This window comes from Anolis carolinensis, chromosome 2, assembly GCF_035594765.1.
Source record: "Anolis carolinensis isolate JA03-04 chromosome 2, rAnoCar3.1.pri, whole genome shotgun sequence".
Taxonomy (NCBI): domain Eukaryota; kingdom Metazoa; phylum Chordata; class Lepidosauria; order Squamata; family Dactyloidae; genus Anolis; species Anolis carolinensis.
The window spans coordinates 206940758-206956075 of NC_085842.1; the positions used below are offsets into that span (position 1 = coordinate 206940758).

Genomic DNA, 15318 nt, shown 5'->3' on the forward strand with positions numbered 1-15318 from the left:
ATGTTGTAAAAATTATTGGAGGTGGGAAATCCCATGACAAATTTCAAACATTAGAATTTCTTTCTGCCTGATGATTCCAAAAGCCCTCCCTTAAGCATCTATTCTCAGAATTCCTTAGGACGGAACCATGACGATGAAAGTGAAATCATAGCACTATAACTGAATTGTGTCATTGGGCCCCTGACCACCATGCCACTGCCTGGAGGTACACCTGGAAGCTACAAGGCGTAGAGCCTTTTCGACCTATGTTCCAATTCTGTGGAACTCATTGCCTCCATATGTTAGAGCAATGTCGGAGTTGTGACCTTTTGTAAAAGCACTCAAGACTTGGCTGTTTGGTTGTGCATTTAAGTAAATCAGATCTAATTTGCCAAATAGTCATTGCTGAATGTTTTTATATTGTGGAATGATATTTTAAATTGTAAGTCGCTCGGAGCACCCTGGTGGAGAGCGACTAATTAAGAAATAAAGTGAAGTGAAGTGAAGTGAAGTGAATAAGAGCTAATATTGTAGAAGTTAAATTCAGGCCTGGCCCAATCACATATCAGGGTGAAGAAACTATTCAATGTAGCACCAGGACCAGGATGCATCTACAATCAATGCAATTCAAAACTGTCATGACCCAATGCTACAGTATCCTTGGATTTGTCGTCCACTATGGCACCAGTGAAAACCTTATAAAACTACAACTCCCAGGCAGAGCCGGCCCTAGGTATTTTTCAAGTGTAGGCGAACAGAATTTTGGTGCCCCCCCCCCCCCCAAAACCAATCACTGAAAAATAAAAGCGTTGAGTAAGCGAAAATGTTGGATAATAAGGAGGGATTAAGGAAAAGCCTATTAAACATCAAATTACATTAAGATTTTACAAATTAAGCACCAAAACATCATGTTTTACAAGAAATCAACAGAAAAAGCAGTCTCGACTGTGCCCCTGTATGTTTTGCGCCCGAAGCAACCGTTTAATTCGCCTCATTGTTGGACCGGCTCTGCTCCCAGGATTCTATAGCATTGAGCCATGGCAGTTAAAGTCCTATTAAACTTCATTAATTCTACAGTATAGCTGTACCCCGAAGGTAAAGGTGAGAATCTGAGTGATGCTAGAATTGCCAGAGCAAAAACTAGTGATAGTTTTTATTCCTTAAATGGTTGGGTGAAAGAGGGAATTTCAACAGGTATTGCTTGTTACCTAGGTTATTTTAAACAAATACCTGTTGTTGCTGCTGCTGCATTTTTTTCTCTTACACAACCATTAAAGGTCCAGGAGCCCTACTGGCTGAACTTTCGATAATGTGGCTGTGGGACCTGTGTGGCATTTCACCTCAAGCGGAAAACAAATTCTTTTGGGTCCACGCTGACGCCATCATTTGTGCCCAATGAAGAGAAAACAGTGTCTGGGAAGAAGAGTGCCCGATGGGTGTGTCATTCCCATAAGGGTCCACTAACGACAATATTGTGAATCTCCAGAAGTTAAAGTCCAGGCTGGCTGGTGTGAGCTGTAATTGGCATTCCTTCTGATGGGAGCTTGTCTGCTCACAAAGGTCTATTGTGTCCTTGCAAAAGGCTTGCTGACAGAAGGCCTTTGTTCCAAAAGGACCTGCGGGGGGCTGGGAGCTTCGGTCCTCACCATTTCGCCAACGACAGCTTGGGGTCTTTGCGGTGATCACCCTGCTAGAGCGTCATTCCTCTCTTGCCATGGGAACTGAGCACAGGAGGAATCGCACATGGCCTCCCACTGACCTTTAGAGGCAACACCAATGTCTAACCCACTAGGCATATCTACTGGGAAGGTGAGACCAAAGCAGCAGGGCAGTTGCTGTCAGCAATAAATACACCAGCAACTGCTTAAAACTAAATCCTAATGTTCCAGTAGTAAAATCTGGAATCTAGTCACCATGTCATTTGAGAGAATCATGTAGATTATGTTATACAAAACTAAGATGGAAAAATTGCCATGAAGAGTTGTGTGTACTCAAGTTGTTTCTTATGCGACCCTAAGGCAAAGAGGAGATAGTGGAGCTTTCTTGGCAAGACTTGTTTGGAGGACGTGTTTAAACAGAAGTTGTATGGTCATCTGTTGGGAGTGCTTCAATTGTGTGTTCCTGCATGGCAGGCATTGCACTGGGTGGTCTCTTCCAACTCTATAATTCTATGAGGTTAGCCATTCCCTTCTTCTGAAGCTGAGAGAGAGAGAGATGAGATCCAGTGAATTTCCATAGACAAGTAGGAATTTGAAGCCTAGTCTTCCAGAGTCCTGCAAAGGTTTGAGTTTGGACAATGACTCTGGAGACCAGGGTTTGATTCCACATTTCATTTGGGTGACCTTGAGTGAGTCAACTTCAGAAAACCCTGTGATAAGTTCATCTTAGGTCCCTTCCACACAGCCATATAACCCAGACTATCATAGCAGAATAATCCACAATATCTGCTTTGAACTGGGTTATCTGAGGCCAAATATTCTAGTTCAAAGCAGGTATTATGGGATTTTATTTAGCTGCATGGAAGCGACTCTAGGATCACCTTAAAAACTTGAAGGCACACAACAACTCCAAAACTGATACCAAGCACTACTCTGCACTGAGCCTGAGACCAACTACACCAACTAGTCCATATGAAGCGTAAAATCCCCTAATCATAATTCTCTCCCTGTTCATGGAATTAAAAATGGAACAATACATTACATAAAACAGTTGGTTCTTCTGTGATACTGAGGACAAGGTTCCCAGGCACTAAAAAGGAAACGATGGCCTTTGGGAACTTTTGGGAATTTCTGTGAATGGGACATTTCCATTTACATTATTTCACTACTGTTACAAATAACACCTCTTGCCCCCTTTTTATGTAGAAATTGGAAAATTGCTATGAAGTCATCAGAGGAAGGACTTGGATACAAACGTGACAATGATTCCCAAATTCTGATCTCCGGTGTGTGTGTGTTGGACTTTAGTTCCCAGAAATCCCAACCAGCTTGGCCAAAACTCAGGAATGGCAAGAGCTGGAGTCTGGAACATATTTGGACATTACTGTTCCAGACAGAAGGATGTATGGGTCATGTCCTTATTCCCTGTACCCATTGGCATTACTCTCCGAGATGTATGATTGAGCTTTTTTTGGTAGTAGAACTCCTTACTTTAGAGCAGTGATTCTCAACCTGTGAGTTCCCAGGTGTTTTGGCCTACAACGTTCAGAAATCCCAGCTGTTAGAGTTTCTGGGAGTTGAAGGCCAAAACATCTGGGGACCCATAGGTTGAGAACCACTGCTTTAGAGAACTTTGGCTGGTCTCGTCTGACACCTTTCAGCCTTATTTTGGGAATTGCCTTCTAGATGGCTGTAGGATTTATTTCTGTGTTCACTTTTTGTTTTGATTAGTGATGAATAAACAATCTTAAGAAGCTTCATGCTGCCTTCTTTTCCAGCAAATTAAAAATGGCCAACACCACATCCATCCCCTTGTCAAGGTTACCAACAACCAGGGTGTTGTAGTTCTCTGTTCAGCAGCTTTGTGGATCAAGAGCAATTCAGGCAGTGTGATGTGGACTAGAAGCAAGACCAATTTGCCAGCTCAAGTTTACAACTATTTGGAAAACTCATCTAAAGGTAGCCTAGTTCATGGTGAGTGGAGGACTGACCTGCAGAAAATACTTCAGATATATCACAAAAGAACATCCTGTGTTTGTTGATGTGTCTTAAATTTACAAAATAGCACTCAAGACTGCCTAATTAAAATGATGAAGACATAACTAAACTGTACTGATGTATCCCAACTATGCAAAATGTATCATACTGTGTAATTTTTGAATGGTGTGTGTGAGAAGTGCTTTGGGAAAGCTCTCCTGCGGTCAAAAAACAATTTGAAAAGAAATAAACACAGATTTCACACTTGTGCAGTAGACATCTGATGTTGTTGAGTGCAATAAAGGCTCAGCCCAAAGGCAGCTACATTGCAGGCAACATGGAGTAACATTTTATGTGAAACCAACACCCAACTGTGATTCCTCTTAAATGGAAAAAAAACTCAATTTCTGTAGAACTTTTATTATTTTTTTCTGAAACATAGCTTATATTTTATTCTTAATTAAATTAAAAACAAGCAAAATTCAAAGTATTAAAAACAACATAATTTCCATGTTAGTTGTTCCATTGAGCAGGCAACCTTAAGAGCATTGGTTTGCCCTTCTGGTGATACATGTTTATACAAATGCCAAACTATACCTGCTTAATTATAGGGTCCCAACTGAAACACATTTTCCAGGTTTTGATATCTTTATGTCATGAGTTTCTTATGGCAGCCAATGAATGATATGAGATGCAGGGAGCAAGGAAATATGCAACACGATGCCACAATATGAATATGTGTGACCACATATTGCTGGGTAAAAGAGAAAAATGCAACAAAGGGAGTCAGTTAAGGTTGCCAGAGTAAAAACAGGAGAGAATGGTAAATGGTTGTATAGAAGGGGGAATTTCAGCTAGTGATGCTTGTTATCTACATGCCTTTGACCATATTTAGATGCCTTTAATAAATTTGTGAAGACCCATAGATGTCACTAAGCACTTCACGTGACTAGACTGACTATTGCTGTTGTTTTATATCCGCAGCTATTGCTGTATTTTATTGCTTTTAACCAAGGGGTTTTATGGTGAGAGATATATGTTGGGAGTTATTGTTTTATGTTATTGTTTCTGCAATTTTTATATTTTATATGTTGCACCTTTGAGTGCTTTGTAAGCCGCCCCGAGTCGCTCTGGGAGATGGTAGTAAAGTAAGGTAAAGGTTTCCTCTGACGTTAAGTCCAGTCGTGACCGACTCTGGGGGTTGGTGCTCATCTCCATTTCTAAGCCGAAGAGCCAGTGTTGTCCGTAGACACCTCCAAGATCATGTGGCCGGCATGACTGCATGGAGCGCCATTACCTTCCCGCCAGAGCGGTACCTATTGATCTACTCACATTGGCATGTTTTCAAACTGCTAGGTTGGCAAAAGCTGGAGTTAACAGCAGGCGCTCACTCCGCTCCCAGGATTTGAACCTGTGACCTTTTGGTCTGCAAGTTCAGCAGCTCAGTGTTTTAACACACTTCACCACCGGGATGGCGGGGTATAAATAAAGTTGTTGTTGTTGTTATTATTATTATTATTATTAATTATCTAGTTGCATCACAAATAATATCTTCTAAAATTCCCTCTTCTACACAGTCACTAAAGATATAGGAGTCCTTTCCAGTTTTTAGTGCGGAAACATTAGAAAGGCTGCCTCTTGTCATGTTAACATATCCTCCTACATCCAGTAGCCTTCAGAGGGACACAGGAGCAGCACATGGATCAAAGAAAAACATAAGGAGTTCAGCATTTGTGTCTATAGAGTATAGACTCATAGGAAGCAAATAATGTCCCCAAATGATAGGGACCTGTGCCAAGGGCTCCACCTTACTGAGGAGGCAGCTCTTTGCCAAGTTGCCAGCTTCCCAAAGCAAACCAAAATGCCTTGTTTCCCCCCAAAAAATCTGAGCCCAAAGCAGTTGACTACCTGCCTTAATTTAATCTAATAATAACAAAGTTCTTCTGATCATGGTGATAAATCATATTTATACTTTTTAAAAAACAACAACCCTCTAGTCCAGTCTTTCTCAAACTCTGCTCCTCCTGGTGTTTTGGACTCCAGCTCCCAGAAATCCCAGCCAGCTTACCAACTGTTAGGAATTGTGGGAGCTGAAGTCCAAAATATTTGGAGGAGCAGAGTTTGAGAAACTCTGCTCTGGAACTTACAAGAAAAGCATTTCAAGATTATAAATATTCCATCTTGTTTCACTTTACGAAGCAAAGGAAAAAAAAAAAAGAAAACTGAGTAAATTTTAGATCATATTGTTTTGCACAGAGAAGGTCCCCCAATTAACAGAGAGACAACCCTGATTAGAAAATAGATGCCTCGTTTAATGAGGCCTCCTGGAGACCCAGTTGCCTCCTTCCCTCTGTCAATTTGTCATCATAATTTAAGGCATAAATATACTTCTAGATTAAATACATGGGGAGAGGAGGACCCAAGGGTCTTGTAGCACCTTTATGGAACAACCTGTGGCCTCTTAGTAACTCCTACAGAACAGTCGGCCTCAGTTCTCCCCCACACTCCAGGTTATGACATCTTCATGTCACTTTACCTCTGTGTATCAAAGAACATTAGCAAAAACATGTATATATTCTGGATTTCACTGACATAACAGTCATACATATGGTATCATGTCCAAAAATGGCAATATCTATGCAGGCAACTTCTGATTTCATGCTCTCAGCTTGGCTTATGGCATGCATACTACACCAGAAGGGCAGGCACAGCTGGCACCGATAAATGCAGATACCATTTTGGCATCACATTGTGCCACTGCTTGGCCACCCAGATGGGGCAGCCCTCACTGATCTTTCACTGACCAACAGTGGTATTGGTGGCAGGATGGAGCCCCAGCAATGTGTAACCAGTAGGATGAAGCCTATACAATAGGGTATTCCCCAATCCCCTTTAAAACTGTCTTCTAAACTACTTTCTAGACCTGCTAATGTGATTAACTTTAAACAGAACAATATTTTTAAACTGCAAAGCTTTGTATTACCTGCATAGATAACTCTTTTCCAAACCAAGGACTCCCAGAGTTGAAAAGGGGGCTCACTCAGAAGGTTTCTATAATATTACAGGTTGAGTCTCCATTGTCCAAAATGCTTGGATACAAAACTTTTATTGCATTTTAGAATACCAATCAGCATAGGTAATCGTTTGCCCTGATGTTAAGTCTAGTCGTGTCCAACTCTGGGGGTTGGTGCTCAACTCCATTTCTAAGTCGAAGAGCCGGCATTGTCCATAGACACCTCCAAGGTCATGTGGCCGGCATGACTGCATGGAATGCCGTTACCTTCCCGCCGTAGCAGTACCTATTGATCTACTCACATGTGCATGTTTTCGAACTGCTAGATTGGCAGAAGCTGGGGCTAATAGTGGGAGCTCACCCCGCTCCCGGTGACCTTTCAGTCAGCAAGTTCAGTAGCTCAGTGGTTTAATCCGCTGTGCCACCGGGGGCTCCTGCATATACTTAGGAAATGAGGGAGATGAGGAAAGGGGCTTAGTCACACATCTAGTGCCTACTCCTCAAGGAGACCATGCTCCCCAATACTGCCAGAAACCTGATGGGGGGAAAGAAGAAGGGGGAAAAGGGCCATATATCCACCTATAAAATGCAGATGTCTAACACCTCCTCAGCTGTGAGCACACTTTTCACCCTTTCAGGAAATTAGCCTGGAAGGGAGGGGAAATCATCCTCCTGTGCTGCCTGATTTCTGGAAGGAAGGCATGGAATTATTTGGGATGTCTACCTTTCACAGGGACCCTCTCCCTGTGAGCTGTAGGACAGAGTCCTTCTTCTTCCCGAATCTCTGACAATCTGGAGGAAAGGCTCCCCAAAGAGAAACCCAGTGGGTGCAGGATGGGTAACCAGTCCCACTTCTCCAAAGCTAGGACTGGGCAGCTGGCAGCAAAAAGTTTCACGTTTTGGAATACTGCACATTTCTGGATAAGAGAGACTCAACCTGTCAGAGCTTCACAGTAGGCAAGGTTTGGCCAGTTGTTGCTTTTTGCACCAGTGCTGCAGTATACCTGAAAAACCATCCCTGGCTAGAGTTTTCCCTTCCTTGCAATCCTTAATGATACAGGAGCCCTTTCAACTAAGGATCTGTTTTTCATATCCTCAACCAGAGAGCACACTTGTTCCTTTATGAGTTCTGGAGCAGCATGGCATGTTCTGTAGATACAAATACTGCACCCGGGTCTCAAAGCAGGTCATCTCTCACCTTCTTCTTTCTTCTGTTTGCTACAAGAAGTCAGGAGAGGTTATCAGAGTTAGATCCTCAGTGGGTTACGCTAGTTGGAAAATGAGTCCTATACATGCCCTGAGAAAAACCCACTTCAGTCCTGCTCAGCTTGTTGGTTGGCTAGCTCTGCATGTCCATGGAAATGTCTTGTGTATTATCTTGACAGATCATACAGAGAACCAAGGCAAGGAAGGCCTTTTGTTATAGAATGACATAGAGAAGGTAGAAGACTCAGCTTTGAATTTGTTCCTGTACACAAAGTCATAGGCTACCAAGGATTTCAGTTAATTTTCCTTCCGGGATTGGAGGGGAAGGTAGAAGTTTGGAAATGAAAGTAATATCAGATGAAAGGCCAACAGCCTCTGGACCTGTGCTTTCTCCAGGAAATAAATTATTTAACTGAGAGGCAATAAGAACAGGTGATGGCAACAATGGCTGCAGAACGAAGTTAACAAGGAATGTGGTTGATATAATCTAGCCTAGATTTCTAGCAGATTGCTTTGCTCTGGGCTGGTGGCATCTTTTTCGTCTCCAGGTATCCCATCTTGCAGGCCGGCGCTGGGGGAACCAGCTACCATGGTGGTAGCCTCTTCCCGTTCAGCATCCCCCTCTGGAGGCTTGCTGACTCCTAGCTCGTTGTGAGTCTTCTGGTGCTTGCTGAGGTGGTCACTACGCGTGAAACGCTTGTTACAGAGTAGGCAGGTGAATTTCTTCTCCCGAGTGTGGGTGCGGACATGGCGCTCCAGCTCATCTGAACGAGTGAAGCGCTTGCCACAGAACAACCAGTTGCAGACAAAGGGCCGTTCCCCAGTGTGCCATCGCAGGTGAGCTTTGAGGTGCGAGGCCTTTCCATAGACCTTCCCACAGCCCGGGATGTGGCAGCTGTGGATGGGCTTCTTCCTCAGACTGGCTGCTGAGGCCCCAAGTCTCTCCAGCTCTTGACAATTGGGGCAGTCACAGGTTGACCTTCCTGTTGTGCTCCCAAAGGAGCTGCCTCTCCCAGACTTCAGTCCAATCCCGCCTTCCATCAGGGAATTGTTGACCACTGGTTTGGGCTTGTACATCTCTTGGGGTAGCACATGTTGGCCTGAGGGCAGAAGGTGTGATGAGGATGTAATTCCCACTGCAGGGTATGGAGCGGGGTTCAAAGTGGTGAATTCAGAACTATAACTGGACAGCTGGGGGCTGATGGGAGCCTGGCTGGGCATGGACTGCAATGAGTTTTGGAGTCCATCTGACTGGGGCTGGGAGCTCAGCCAGTTGCTGTTGGAGTGCATATCCCACCAGGAAGCCGTGGGGCTGTTGGAGTTAGTGGAGATGCTTGGATGGATGCCAGCCTTGTACCAGGAGCCATAAGGATGTGCCATGTCTAAAGAGGTGTAGACACTCGGGAGGCAGTCAGGGGAGGGGTGCCCTTTGGACACCAGCAGGGATGATGTGTCTTGAGATGATGGTGAGGCTGGGAAGGAATGAGAAAAAGGACTGTAATCATTGCCATAAGTGGTGGAAGCTTGCGGACTTGTTGACGGAGACATCAGTCCATTCCCGTTGGGGAAAGTGGCCGTGTAGGAATCTCCCATTCCGTCAGCACTCCAGGCTTTTGCAGCAAAGGGCTCCTCCTCTCCCAGTAGATAAGGCGTCTTCTCCAAATTGTCCTCAACTTTTAGAGGAAATGATGAATCCTGAACTGAACTAGAACTTCCAAATTTACTACAAGTGTCCATCAACATAGACAAGGGGTTGGTGCCATTGTGAACTTCCTCCTAGGTGGAATAGAAAAGAAAAAGACAATGTAAAGCATTTTAAGGGGGAATGGAATGGACAGAGCAGGATTACTGTAAACTGGTGTATACAGTGGGAAGAAAGCAAGTGCTACAATCAGCATTCTGTTTATGAGAAGTAGGGATGCCATTCTTTGCTAATTTTCTTCTCAAAGGAAGCAATGGGTAATTTTAGCAATTTTCTTCCCACTACAAGAAAGTCTTTGAAAACAGTGGAGTTTTTGAAGACTATTCTCTATTGGGAACTTAATTTGTTCAAGATTCATATACTGTATGCAACATAACCTTGTGTACATTTTGCACAGAATAAATTTTGCACTGTGAAGTTTCTCATTATCCCAAGATTTTTCTTGATTTCAAATATTATTTCCATCACTAATGAAAAGCAAATACCTGGTCACTGAGAGGTCAAATAATTGTCCTGGCCACTGTCTGTATGTATGTTGAAATATTTAGAAAAAAAATCACTCTTACAAGAAATCATTGAAACTTTTAGGCAGCATAAAACCATAGAGAATTTCCAACTTGTCCAACAGTAAAGCCTCTCTGTAGTATTAGTTCTAGCACTATCCATTTGCAGAGAGTCTCAATAGTTTACTCAGAGATTGAAGTTTAGCTATAAAAATGTGAGTTTGAATGTCTTGGTAAATAAACCATGGCCAGGAAATCCCCGTGCTTGGGAATGTTACTTTTTGGACTACAATTTCCAAAATTGCAGCCAAGCAAGTCAAAAGAGTAAATTTTCCAAGTTTTCCATGATAATGTTAAAAAGAAATCCCTTCTAGATCACACCAAGGGGACAGATCACCCAAAATCTTACTGCCCACAGTGACTGACCAAAACCTTCTAGGAAGCCTACAACCAAGATATGAAGACAACCTGGACCAGTCAATTTTCAGTATATTTAAAGCATTGCCAAATTGCTAATGTGATAAAATGGAGAGAGTATTAATGTGCTTTATAAAGACCAGTCTTGAGAAGGAGAGTACCAGAAAAAAAGTATCAGTCACAACCAAATTGCTTGTGGTGATACTGAGTCTAGATCAGTGGTTCTCAACCTGTGGGTCCCCAGATGTTTTGGCCTTCAAATCCAGAAATCCTAACACCTGGTAAACTGGCTGGGATTTCTGGGAGTTGTAGGCCAAAACACCTGGGGGCCCACAGGTTGAGAACCACTGGTCTTGACTAATGGTACTTAGAACCTGGAAACCTTTTAGAAAAAAAAAATTTGTTGAATACCCCAAAAAGGACTATGGATAGCCTGAAATAGTAGCATTGCCTTTGGTAATGGCTAGTTAAATTACGCTGCCACCTGTCCTTCTCTTTGAGCTGTGGTATAAGCCAGGGGTTTGCAATCCGTGGTACATGTGCCACCACAGATGTAGGTGTAGATTTAGTTGCGATGCTGGCCTTTCGGAACAATTTCTAAAAGAGTTATGGTTATTGTTTGCACTTACTGTATTCCAAAAGGTACTACTGCAGTTTTTAAAGTCTTTCAAACCAGAAATGATCATAACAAAATGTCTGGAAGCATAAAAAAATAACCTTAACACTAAAAGTGAGGTTTCTTCATGTTTGGACTCAGTTTATTTGATAGGAGTGGAGGCATATAACTATTGTTGTTGTAATCTATATTTGCAAAAGAAAGCAACTTTTCTATGGCAAGTCTACCACAACCTAGCTGTAACATACAAGACATAATACAGTAGCATTCATGGGGGAAATCAGGATTGTCAGATGGTGGTTGGTATCCTATTGGTTAGTTCCAATTAGACTAAACTCGTTGGATCAACTGCTTAACGGCAAGTCTGCACATAGACAATTGTTTGATCCTTTCAGTTTATTCAGTCTGACTGATTCAGTGGGTCTGCAGTTGCCACTCCTAAAAAATAGAGTCAAGGCCCCTGAGTTTTCTCAGTCACATTTTTGGACCATGAATTCCCATTTTTTATTTTCTGTTTTTACTGGTAATTGGATACTCCTGACCAGATATGTTAGGATAATGTCGGGATATCCAGATTTTTCTGTACAGTATCTTGTTATGCAGTAATAGTTGAAAAGTCTAACCTATTGAGATGTACTGTAAAAATGCATGGACTATATCATGGTTCAAAGCCCAGAACAATGTGAAAAGACTTGAAATTCAAGTAGTTTTGCATTTTGTTTTGGCCGTTTCATAAATCTCATTTTATGGCATCACAGCCAGAGGTGAAATTCAAATATTTTGTTTAAAAGGATGGAAAACTACTGTTACGAAGGCTTATAGCAATGGCTCTTAACCTGTGGGTCCCCAGGTGTTTTGACCTACAACTCCCAGAAATCTCAGCCAGTTTACCATCTGTTTGGATTTCTGGGAGTTAAAGGCCAAAACATCTGGGGACTCACAGGTTAAGAACCACTGACTTATAGCAATATATATGGATGGTCACTTTCATATGTAAGGGCAAGAGATGAGGCCGTGTGGAAGTGCATGGTGAACATCAATTGCAATTGGATAGGGCTTAATGAATCACAGAACTTTAGTCTGTAGTTTGTGCACAATGTCATCCAACCTGGGAGTTTGGCTTACTCTCCTTTGACCAGCTGGAGAAATAATGTGCCTTCTTGAAGTATCATAGCTTTCAAATTACATGTAAGATGTATAATTGTGGCTTTATAGCACAGGAAAACCAATGAAATATAGGCAGAAAGGTAGCTCAGGAAGGCATGGACAGAAGGAGTGGCCGGGAGAACTTAGGGTGCATCCAGATCAGGCATGGGCAAATTTCGGCCCTCCAGGTGTTTTGGACTTCAACTCCCACAATTCCTAACAGCCAGTAGGCTGTTAAAATTGTTACCTCCAAAACACCTGGAGGGCCAAAGTTTGCCCATGCGTGATCTGGAGTGTAAAATTAATGCAATTTCACAGCACTTTAACTGATATGGCTCAATGCTATAGAATCATGGGAGTTGTAGTTTGATGAGGCATCAACACTATTTGTCTTGCACTATGATTTTTATCATGAAGCTTATAATAGCCACTTAGAGGCTGGCATATAATGTTTCAGAAGGTGCAGAAATGTGGAGACAGAGGTTGATCTGGAATCATTCCATCTCACATGCCAAAGATTTCAAAACAGCATCAAATAGTGAAACACCACTTGGCACCCAAAACTGCAGCCATGCTTATTATTCAAATGGCTTCTCTCTTGGGTGGCTTATGCAGCTGCTGATATGCATTTCTGCCTTTTCTTTTATTTACATAGGATTGAGGCTGCTGGCTATCAGACTGAAAGCATTTTGCGTTTTCATTTCCCAAAGAGAAATTGTTTTGTGTATAGCTACCCAGCAAAGATAATGAGTACATCCCAGTGGCCAGCTTCTGCTACTGTTCATTAAAAGATACTGCACACTGTTTACTGCTTTGCTTATTATATTTTGATATCTAAAAATACATCAATGATTAGCATTATTTAGCATTTATTTAGGTGGAGAGGTTAAATGAGCCAATATGGTGTAATGGTTTCAGTGATGGACTAAGAACTAAGAACCAGGAAGACGTATGCTTAAATTGTCATTCAGCTATATTAAGTCATTGGGTGATTTGGAGCAAGTCACTATCTCTCTGCCTGAAAGGAAGACAAAGGCAAGCCTCCTTTGAACAAAGATTGCCGTAAGTCAGAAATGACTTGAAGGTATAAACAACAAGTTAATGAAAAGCAAGTGTGAAGTGAACATACTAAATCAGAATCAACCTCTGCTCATAGAAAGACAATTGTTCCTTCCTTCCTTTCTTAATGGATTTAACTGATGTTTAGTGAAAAGGAGGTGGTGGTAGGAGCAGAAAAAACACAGGATAACAAATTTCTAGGGTTACAAGTAGATACCTGCACCATACAGACCAGAACCTGGAAAGCTGCTTTTTGGACCACCGCTCTCAGGATATCAAATGACTAGTTTGAGTTGGTGATTTGGGAGTTGCAGTTCAAAATAAAGATCTTACCATGCTTTCCAACCTTGATCCTCGTAACACTGATGGATGCTGACAACACAGGCACACACGTTTTGGACCACTGCTCCTAGGATATCTATGCTGAGTTGGTGTTTGCTTTGGAAACACCTTAGGTACCCTGTAGAAATGAACTGCTATCCAGGAAACAATTTTTCTTTGCCTCTGCCATTGCACCTTGCAAGAACAGTGCCTGGTCTTTGATGGTGATGAAGTGAGTATCCCAATAATTCTAGTTCCAGTTTAAACACAAGTATGTCCAGAAGTCAGAGAAATTTCTGCCTGTTATTTGTGGACTTCTGGAGCCTTTTAGGGCAGACTCCTAGGGAAGGAGAGACTCCGTGTATTGCCACAAAGTAGAAGGAAATCTGCTTAGGTTGGTCATAGCAGGGAAGTGAAGGTCAATTAGAATAGCCTTCCATTAAAAAAACAAACCATTATCTCTCCCTCTTTTTGTAGCAGTTTTGTTTCAAATGTTCCCAAACTGGTCAAATCATATTTAACACCATAGTTGAATAATTTTTAATTTCAAATAATTCCATACCTACCAACCAAATTTCTTTATAAACTGGACTAATTTCATTAACCAATTTCTCCTGCAATATGAAAACAAAGACTTGTAATCACAACTTGGAATATTTTAAAGGAACTGTTTTTAAAGAAGCAATGAGTTGCTACTTTTACTAGAGTCAAAAAGATAATTCATTGTGTTAGTTTTACCAATACAAGAAAATGTTATCCATTTCCCCCTTGTGGTGAATTCAGATACTGCATATCACAAATTCTGAGAAAAATACAGAGGACATTTCAAATGAATCCTTCACATCTGAAGCACAAGGCAGCCACTCATTTATGACAAGTAATAGCCAAAAAATCTATTTCAATTGCACTGAAAAGTAATGAACTGTAGCCAAAGCCAGCAAAAAAGTGATTCTATTTCAGCTTGTTACTGCAAAAAAGTAATCATGTTAGCAAAGTAACTCACTAGTCAAATGGGTTACTGCCTAGCTTAGCTGGTAACACAAATGACTACTGGATACAATAGAACAATAATTTTATCACAATATCCATATATATATAACAAATCTGACTCCAATAACAATTAATTGAAGGGTCCAGTAAATCCTATCCACGATTATCTGGGAATAGGTCCTTCTAAATATATTGTGGAGTATTTCAGAGTATACATGGACAGAACTGAACTTCATCTTTCCTTGTTTCTCTTTTAAACATAAAATTATCTCTACTGCTGGCAAAACATGTTAAAATTAGCTGTCTCAGACTCCTCTAGATAGGTCAAACATGTTGTGAGACTGTGTAAGGTGTGCTATTTGCTTCTATACTTCTTGGTTTGTGTGTGTGTATGAAATATTCAACAATGTTTCTGTTGTCCTGGACAACACCACCTGCAATATTTTCTTCCCAGACTTGAATGAATTTTTTTATTAAATTTTTTCCATTTATACAACAAAAAAGAAGAAAAAAGGAAAAAAGGGGAGGTGGAGTTATTGTTAGTAGATTAAACCATGACAAATATTAAATATATTGCAAAAGTAAAGGGAAGGGGGTAAAGAAAAAGAGGAAAGACAATTATCAATGTATAAGAACTTTTTTTAATTAATAAAGATATTAGAAAAAATGTCCTCTTCTTCTCTGCCCTCTTTTTACAACTATGAAATATAGGAACCTTCTCTAGATTTAAA

General features: G+C 41.4%; 1 protein-coding gene across 1 annotated transcript in view; it reads right to left on the reverse strand.

Annotated features, from left to right (window-relative positions):
* Positions 1-4032: 4032 nt before the first annotated feature.
* sp7 (Sp7 transcription factor) overlaps positions 4033-15318 on the reverse strand; it is a 53784-nt gene continuing 42498 nt past the window's right edge. Inside the window, exon 2 of the mRNA XM_062971602.1 lies at positions 4033-9609. Coding sequence (XP_062827672.1) covers positions 8326-9576 — 1251 coding nt within the window. The 5' untranslated portion in view covers positions 9577-9609 and the 3' untranslated portion in view covers positions 4033-8325. The remainder of the gene's footprint in view (positions 9610-15318) is intronic.